General features: G+C 40.7%; 2 protein-coding genes across 2 annotated transcripts in view; both read left to right on the forward strand.

Moving 5' to 3' along the window:
* Nucleotides 1-270: 270 nt before the first annotated feature.
* Nucleotides 271-3,717, forward strand: chchd4b (coiled-coil-helix-coiled-coil-helix domain containing 4b). The gene is made up of 3 exons (XM_005943922.3): nt 271-506; nt 2,209-2,307; nt 2,387-3,717. The coding sequence occupies exons 1-3, from the start codon at nt 485-487 to the stop codon at nt 2,707-2,709; spliced, it is 444 nt and encodes a 147-aa protein (XP_005943984.1). The 5' UTR covers nt 271-484; the 3' UTR covers nt 2,710-3,717.
* Nucleotides 3,718-4,282: 565 nt separating this feature from the next.
* uroc1 (urocanate hydratase 1) overlaps nt 4,283-8,900 on the forward strand; it is a 6,100-nt gene continuing 1,482 nt past the window's right edge. The window contains exons 1-16 of the mRNA XM_005943923.2: nt 4,283-4,556; nt 5,067-5,197; nt 5,655-5,748; nt 5,855-5,914; nt 5,997-6,125; nt 6,212-6,273; nt 6,363-6,429; nt 6,548-6,691; nt 6,797-6,885; nt 7,314-7,376; nt 7,503-7,682; nt 7,783-7,880; nt 7,968-8,040; nt 8,178-8,367; nt 8,492-8,590; nt 8,686-8,785. Of these exons, the coding sequence (XP_005943985.1) occupies nt 4,431-4,556; nt 5,067-5,197; nt 5,655-5,748; nt 5,855-5,914; nt 5,997-6,125; nt 6,212-6,273; nt 6,363-6,429; nt 6,548-6,691; nt 6,797-6,885; nt 7,314-7,376; nt 7,503-7,682; nt 7,783-7,880; nt 7,968-8,040; nt 8,178-8,367; nt 8,492-8,590; nt 8,686-8,785 (1,705 nt within the window). The 5' untranslated portion in view covers nt 4,283-4,430. The remainder of the gene's footprint in view (nt 4,557-5,066; nt 5,198-5,654; nt 5,749-5,854; nt 5,915-5,996; nt 6,126-6,211; nt 6,274-6,362; nt 6,430-6,547; nt 6,692-6,796; nt 6,886-7,313; nt 7,377-7,502; nt 7,683-7,782; nt 7,881-7,967; nt 8,041-8,177; nt 8,368-8,491; nt 8,591-8,685; nt 8,786-8,900) is intronic.

Consider the following 8,900-nt stretch of genomic DNA (forward strand, 5'->3'; position numbering starts at 1 on the left):
GAGTGTGTAATTAACATTAAAAAAGTAGAAGATGTAATATTGTCTCTTCATTCCCTTATTTTCAGTGACGTTAATTGATTTGTAATACAACCGAACTTTAGGGATAAAAGTTTTAATGTGTACCAAACTACCTGTAATTACTTGAATAATATTCAATAATTAAGCGCATAACATTTTATGTAATTTCGCAGAAATAAAGTGTGGTCCAAACACAAGATGAAGAGGATATTTCTGTTACGAACTCCAGGAGGCAGCAACGCGCACCGTGGCGTGAACGATCCCAGCAACACTTTCGGAGAAGAAGAGTAACCACGTTCTGGCAAGGATAGTTGTGAAACAGCTTCCGAAGGATGGATTAAAACTTGCGATGCTGTGATATTTGCGTTTGTTGCATTGTGTGTCAGTAAAAGGCGCAACCATCAGTGACCTGCCATCTGTTTCAAGGAGTCAAGAGGAGGAAGTTAATGTGCTTCGGCGTGAAGAGATGAGTTCGGTCAGACAGGAAGGTAAGCATGCTGTGATAGCCGGCTAACTTTTCTGCAAAGCTACTCTCTAAAGCTTAGTTGAGTCTGAATGAAAAATGAATCTTGGTGTAATAGTAAGGTGGATTAAGAAGCTCCCTCATAGGATCTGAGCTAGGACAGTTATCCTGAGAGGGCAACAGTGCCTGCCACCTGTGGCCGTCAGAGTTTAACCTTGACCAGAACGTGCTACAGTCCACCAGGCCTGCAACACACCGTAATTATTAAAGTGACTAATATTAGCACGTTAGAAAGTCACTTCTAGTCTAGTTATAGTTTAAGGTGTGTATGAAAGTATTTGGACTGTCATGGTAGCAGATTAAGTAATTCGTCACACCAAGTGTGGTTTTAAGATGCTTTTACACTACACAGCCCTTATTGGCTATGCTGTAGATTAAGTTTAGTTATTTAGTGGGGGAAAAGTGCCTATAATAAATAATGAACTACAGCTGAATTCGTAATGTATAAGCTATGATTACGTGGCTTATTAATCCTTAGTTAATGTTTCAGAGAACAGGGAGAGTGCACACAAGTTCTTGGAGATAAGAGTTTATAATCACACATAATAATAATAATAATTATCATCACACAAATATGTTTCATTTAAAGGTGGGAAGAGAACATTCTTTATTATATAACTGTGTATAATCACAACTGTTAAACGCTCGTAACTACCTTTTCTATTTATCAGTATTAAATTTATGTGAACTTAACTAAATGAAACTAGCTTATTGCAAGCTTGTTTGTGCATGCAACGGAGTGGCAGGAAACTTTGCACACTCACTGAAATGGCAGCTCAGGTGCCTTTATGATATAATGACCCCTCTTCATGTCTCTGTTTTAATCAAAGTCAGTTTAATCTCTTTTATGTTTATTCACTTGCAAGGGAGGAAAAGCAGTACAGAGTAATAGTGTATGCGAGTGCTTGCCAGGGCAGTCCCGCTGAGCCTGTTTTATACATTTCCCCATTCATATCAACCAGTAAACACGTACTGTGGGAACAGATGTGTGTCAGAGAAAACAGTTTCATTGTATAGCGTGCTAGAACACAATGCTGATGGAACTTGAATAACAGATAGCAGAGAAGACACATCACAGATTGGGAGAAGGACAGACAGACAGAGATTTTCTCAGCTTACCCCGGAAGAGTGTTTATCTTCGTCTTCATGTTTTTGCTGTGTCTATGGGGTTTTCTCTGTATACTTCGGAAGACTCAATGCCAGATAAAGCTCTTAAGTCCTTGGAAAAAAATCCTGGGATTTAGTTTGAAGTGCTTTGAGTGATAACTTCAAATAATCTTTTATTGGCTGTTAAATGATTCAAAGAAAATTGTATAAAACACCAACAAACAAAACACGAAAAAGAAAGAAAGCAGCAAATCTTCACTTCAGAGAGTCTGTTAAGAATTGCCGAGCATTGTTTTAAGTGTGTTAACAAAATAATAACTCCACCAATCATCTCCTGTGGAAGCTCGTTTCCTCCACTGGAAAAAGATACAAGAAACTGCCAGTCATAAGTAAGCCGGCATTTCATGTTATCTCGTAAAAAATTCCATTTAATAAGTGGAAATTTTGAGATGTTCAATTCAAAATTTTGACTTATATATGGCAAAAAAAAAACCAACGACAGGAAAAAGTTTTGATACCTTCCTGATGATTTATTTAAAATGCTCTATTTCACACAACAGGTAAAGACACGATCATCTTTGCCACCAAAGAGGATCATGCAGCACCCAGCACTGCGGAGCTCGTGGAGGAAGACCCCAATGACCCATTTGAGGAGAGAGGTGAGAAACGGTAAAGAAAGCTTTGGTGAAGTTGCACAATTACAAGTTATTTATTCTGTATTCTCCTCTCTCGTCCCAGGCTTAATTCTTCCCAATGGGGAGATTAATTGGAACTGCCCCTGCCTGGGTGGGATGGCCAGTGGTCCCTGTGGGACTGAATTTAAGGACGCCTTCTCTTGTTTCCACTATAGTAAGGAGGAGGTGAAGGGCTCTGACTGCCTGGAGCAGTTCAGGTCTATGCAGGAGTGCATGCAGCGTTACCCAGAGCTCTACCCACAAGAAGATGACAAATCACCCAGCGACACCCCAAAAGACTCTGAATCCACAGATGCGCTGGATGAAAGCTCAACATCTGCCTCAGATCAGGACTCTGATACCAAACAGGCCAACACAGAGAGCTAATAATGAGTCTCCGCAGCAACAGCGACGCTCAGTATCCATACATGACATAATTAATCATCCCTTTATTGAGCAAAAATAATGCAGAGATATTTTTTCATTATTTGTCATTAGTTTATTTTTACTATCGACAGTTTTTTTTCATAGCTCATTTGTAAATGATCAGAAATGGCTGTTTTGCTTTGGGCTGTGTGGAAGCTGGATAGACAAAGTGAGGAAACACGCAGCACAGATTACAGATTATTATGAGTTAATTTAAAGTAATTTGATTGGCTGGATGGAAGCACACGCTGCCACCTTAATATCAAAAAGTATTTAAGATTTTCCCTCCACTGGTTTCTGATTTGTCCTTAAAGGAAAATGGCTACAGAGCAGATACTGTTTGCATGCTGTAGCAGATAAAACTTTTATTTCAGTTTCATTTACAAACTTTGCCAGCAAAGCGATTTAATGCACAAAAGAAAAAAAGGTTTGTGAAGTTGTTTAATCCTGCCACTGTGCTCATCCAAAATGGTTGTAAATAATCTTCAGCTGAGTGCTAATTAAGGACCAAGCTTCCTACACCCACACAGTGCACTGTGTGTATACGTTTGGCTCTTCTTCGTGTCTCAGGATGAACATTTGTCTGCTGTGTGATTAACCATCACAGGTTCAGAGAGTGTAAACAGTATATTGTCTTAATTTTCTGTCTTTTACATTGTTACACAAATGTTACTTATATCAAATTTGTCTCAAAAGTTTATGTTAGTAACATTATTGAAAAGTTGCCAGCTTTACAAGGTATGAAGCACAAACTGAGGAAATGACTACAACTTGTTTTTGTTTATGAGCTGTTTATTTGTGTCTTTGCACTCTCTGTCCAGTAAGACTGCATTTTTTTTTTATAACCAGACCTGAAAAATTTACCTCATCTAAGCTGAAATGAACCGTGTGTGTGCCGCACAGGAGTGACTGACTTGACTTGAAGTGGATATTGTTAAAAGTTTTATAATAAAATCAATTACAAATCTCTGGTTTGTGAGATATTGTTGACTGTACGCATCATATTGCAGGTTTACATCATTAACGATGGGAAAATGAACAATGTTACTCATCACGTGTTTGCTTACCGACATTGAATTTTCACTCAAAAAACATACTGGTGTACAGCATACGATATTATAATGTGTATTGATAATATATCAGTACATCAGGTTAAAGAACCATAAACAGTAAGTCAGTGTACCCACCATCTTTGAAAACTGACATCGTGCCTGTAGTTTCCTGTTCTCAGTGAAACTGCCATATTTAGTTGCACTCGTGGTTTTGTTAATGGGGAGCAACATTTATATGATGATTCTGCACAGTCACTGTGCTGTCTAAAAGGTTTCGGTAAGTTGTGACGCACACTTTTGTGTAACTCAGTTACATGTGCAAGCGTCAGGGGCCAGAGGTCTCAGTAAGTGTTTGTCTACTCAAGCATGTGCTGCTTCAAACTCCGCGAGGGATCAATAATTACCAAACAACCTCTTCTAGTCGTGGTGTACCATTGGTGCATTGTGAAGGGCAAAGATGACCAAAGAGCCAATGGGACAGTCAGCCAAAGAGCGATTGCCCTCAAATGTTTCTCCCTCCCTTGAATTCTTTCTCTCCACAGGGGATCGTTAGAGCTACTGTCAGGTTCCAGTCTTACCTTTGTCTACAGGTTTCTGATCAGGTGTGTTGTAGCAAATATCTAATACAGCATGTCTACTTTGAAGGAGATATGCAGCGGTTTGCCCCTCAACCCGCTGCCCCCTAACCAGGGAAGAGATCCAAATGTGCCACATGCACCTATTCGGACTCCCAACCTCACCGCAGAAGAGGAGCGGGTGAGTAAATGGATTGCAAAACTATATTCTCGCACAATTTGTAGGAGTTTTACCACCAAGAAATAAGTCCGTGAGTAACACAGGTATATCCTGCCATAGTTTTTGTCATAGTTTTAGTTAATGTTAAGCACTAATGATGATAATTCAGATTTAAAAGACGTGACCAACATTAAAAGCGGTGACACTACAATTTGTGCACAGGAAACTTTTGGACATTATCCAAACAGAGCTGCACTATCATGTCACATAATTGGGCTTCTCTAAATATGTCTGATGGGAAAGTGCATTTGTGTCCTCTGTCCTATTGCGTCACCTCTCCTGGATCATGCCCTTTCCTAAAAATTGATTATTCTCAAAAGTCCTCCACTAAGTGAGTGAATAATTTAAAGAAAAACACAGAGATGCTTAATAAGTTACACGAGAAGACCGGGGAGCAGAAAGAGATCTAATCATGTCTTCTGAACATTTACGTTTCTTGACTAATGTCCTCTAAATGCATCTTTCCTCTAGCTGGCGCTGAGAAATGCCCTGCGTTATTTCCCCCCCTCCCACCATGCAACGCTCGCACCTGAATTTGCTCAAGAGCTGCGGCAGTATGGGCACATATACATGTACCGCTTCTGTCCCACATTACGGATGAGGTAAGGCTCACCAAGGACAGCCAATATTCCTATTCTATTTAGATATTTAACACTGAAGAATCTTTCTGTGAGTGTTACAACTAATAGAAGGCAAACAGTTGCACTTTGTAATACTTTTAAAATGTATTAATCTACTAATATATGGGCTGAGCTATACAGGCACTTACCAGTGTGGGCGTGCATTCACATTTTTTACATAATTTTTATATAAAGATTTAAAACAGGTGCTCAGAATTATGGTCATTGGAATCTTTAGGCAGAACAGGTAGAACAGAGAAAACAAAGAAGAAGAAAAGATTAAAAAAAATCTAAAAAAGACTATAACAGTATGAAACTGAGAGACCACTATAATATAAATATATCTTATATTTAAACGGCATTTCAACTTCAAAGTGGTATTTTGTAGATTTTTTTCCCCCATTTTACAAGTAACATGAATTTCCTTCTGCTTCCTAAGAGCTTACCCCATAGATCAGTACCCATGTCACACACGTCAAGCAGCCGCTATGATGCTAATGATTATGAACAACCTGGATCCAGCAGTTGCTCAGGTAAGCACAGGTTAACAAGGCTAAGCCTACTGAATAAAATGTTAGGTTTTCTGTATAATTTATGTGTTTGATGTGAATAACAAAGAATTCGTTCTTCATCCTTCAGTTTCCTCAAGAGCTTGTCACCTATGGAGGGAACGGACAGGTGTTCAGTAACTGGGCCCAGGTATGGCCTGAGTTAACATGATCGTTTGCACGTCTCTGATCACAGTGTATCCCTTTTAAGTTTTGCATTTGTGTGGGTGCAGTTCCGCCTCGTGATGCATTACCTGAGCGAGATGACAGAGGAACAAACTCTGGTTATGTACAGCGGTCACCCCATGGGCCTTTTCCCCAGTCTGCCTTCCTCACCTCGCGCCATCATCACCAACGGCATGGTAACGGCGAATCAGGCATTTAGCTCAGTAATGTCATATGAAGAGATAAGTGACGCATTCACATGTTTTTCTTTTGCTTGCATCAGGTTATTCCAAATTACTCCTCCAGAGATCAGTATGAGAAGATGTTTGCGCTGGGTGTATCAATGTAAGTCCTCAAGGTCCATTATAGCTACTTGCTTTTTTTGTCTGGAGATGCCAAGTGTGGTCTCTTTGGTCTTTGCTGTGCATTTTCAGGTACGGTCAAATGACGGCAGGCAGCTACTGTTACATTGGGCCTCAAGGGATTGTTCATGGAACTATGGTTTGTAATAATTACAAACAGATGCACACAACACAGTCTGAAAGTCCCTCACACAAAAATGTATTAATGCACGCTGTAGTGCCTGTTTTAGATTTGTATTAGTGGTCCTTTTTTGCAGCTGACGGTACTGAATGCCGGCCGGAGGTACCTGGGCTCTGATGATCTGAGGGGGCGTGTGTTTGTGACCTCTGGCTTGGGGGGAATGAGTGGCGCTCAGGCTAAAGCTGCCGTCATTGCCGGCTGCGTCAGTGTGATTGCAGAGGTCAGCTGGTTTCAAGTCATTTCCCATGAACTCTGATGACTAAGCAATAACAGAGGAAGTACTGTGTAAAGTCAATGTGACTGTGTATATTTGATTTGCGTTTAGGTGGATGAGGCTCCTCTGAGAAAGAGACATGAGCAGGGTTGGCTAATGGAGGTCACTAGCAGCTTGGATCAGTGCATTAAACGCATAAGGTAACTGAGAACATTGGATTAAAAGTCTTTATCAAAGGTTCAGTCAGACTGCTCTCGTTTGAAATGATTTACTACATCAGAGATTGAAAAGGTGGCCCTTAAAGGTGGTTTTTGATGTAAGGAGACTGGTTGTGGATGAAGCAGTGCATATCCAGCTGACTGCCTGTACTAGCTTGCAGGATTCACTCGAGCATGTTCTCTTTGTTGAGACTTTGTTCAACGAAGGGACATTTAACCAAATATCAGTGCGGGTGTTTGCGCCTGTATGTATACTTTTAACCTTGTGTGGATTAGAGGTGGTAAAATGTTTCGTACATTACAACAAACCCCATAAACATACAAGTAGCATGGTGATCCAATGTTAGAAGGATTCCACAGGTAAATCTCTCAGCTGTGAAAGTCACTAATTACTACTTTGTTTCTTACAGAGAGGCTAAGAGCGCCAAGACTCCCCTCAGTCTGGGATACCATGGCAATGTTGTAGACTTGTGGTGAGTCAGACAGGATACGTTTACACTATAAAACTCAGGTCTACAGCTGCAGCTGCAGTGAAGGAGACAGTTTTTGTTGTTGTTGTTCCCTTGAGGTCTTAGTCATAGTCTGCTCTTTCTAAACAGGGAGAGAATCCTGCTGGAGTTTGAGAGGACAGGCGAGCTCCTGGTAGATCTGGGTTCAGACCAGACCTCGCTTCACAACCCATATAATGGTGGTTACTATCCAGTCCAGCTCAGTTTCCATCAGGCCAACCAGTTCATGTCTACTGATCCTGACCGTTTCCGCAACGTGGTCCAAGAAAGGTTAAATTAATCACAGAGCTTAACAAAGCTTATTGTTGTGCTGTTGTTTTTATATGTCTCTTTATTAAGCTGAAGAAATGTGTTTTAAATGCTATCACAGCCTCCGAAGACAAATAAAGGCTATCAACAAGCTAGCTGATGCAGGCATGCACTTCTGGGACTACGGTAATGCTTTCCTCCTGGAGGCCCAAAGAGCTGGTAGGTAATTTAACAAACACAGAGAACTCCATTATCATGCAGTTAATTATAGACTAATAACGAGGAATACTGTCTTTTGATTTACAGGTGCAGAGGTTCAAAAAGTTGGTGGAGGAGCAACAGAGTTCCGTTACCCTTCTTATGTGCAGCACATCATGGGGTGAGCATCATGAACTAAACTTCACTAAGTTTAAATATGTTGTGAAGCCTGCCATACTGTGACTAAACCCTTTAATGAGATGTGTGAATAAGCTTGTGTGCAATATTTGTGATCTCATTTCATATGCCTTTACCCAGGGATATTTTCTCATTGGGCTTTGGGCCATTTCGCTGGGTGTGCACATCTGGCGACCCCAGAGATCTCGCTGTAACTGACAACATTGCCGCTACTGTCCTGGAGGAAATGAGCGCCAATGTACCTGATCGTGTGAAACAACAGTACAATGACAACATTCGCTGGATTAGAGAGGCTGGAAAACATAAAATGGTAAGCTCCCTACTAAAACAATCCACCCACTGGATATTTCAGTGTAAATTACACAGGTAATAAATAAATAATAATACAACAGGAATGCCCATATGCTTCATGTATTGTTTTTTTTTTTGTTTAGGTTGTAGGATCACAAGCCAGAATCCTGTACTCTGACCAGAAAGGAAGAGTCTCCATTGCTTTGGCGATCAACCAGGCTGTTGCTGATGGAAACGTTTCAGTAAGAGGATAAACTGTCTGCTGAGGTGATCATGAGGCTTGATGTTCAGTTTTGAGTGTAGTCTCAGTAGTGTCTTTGTTGTTACTCTTGTTCAGGCGCCAGTGGTTATTAGCAGAGACCATCATGACGTTAGTGGCACAGACAGCCCCTTCAGAGAGACTTCTAATGTGTATGATGGTTCTGTCTTCTGCGCAGGTACGTGGTACACTCACTACAGCTGAATACAACTGAAATTTGAAGCTTAATACATTGAACTCATTTTACATCACAGGCCACATACAGCCCACTTTGAGCTTAAGTCATCTTAAGT

Source organism: Haplochromis burtoni, unplaced genomic scaffold, assembly GCF_018398535.1.
Source record: "Haplochromis burtoni strain Fernald_Lab_line unplaced genomic scaffold, NCSU_Asbu1 Contig_177, whole genome shotgun sequence".
NCBI classification, from domain to species: Eukaryota; Metazoa; Chordata; class Actinopteri; order Cichliformes; family Cichlidae; genus Haplochromis; species Haplochromis burtoni.

Bases quoted from the DNA above. Each gene is read 5' to 3' on its own strand.
- chchd4b (XM_005943922.3), top strand. From the start codon at position 485: ATGAGTTCGGTCAGACAGGAAG. The intron at 507-2,208 runs GTAAGCATGCTG...TTCACACAACAG, and splicing joins GAGTTCGGTCAGACAGGAAG to GTAAAGACACGATCATCTTT. The intron at 2,308-2,386 runs GTGAGAAACGGT...CTCTCGTCCCAG, and splicing joins TGACCCATTTGAGGAGAGAG to GCTTAATTCTTCCCAATGGG.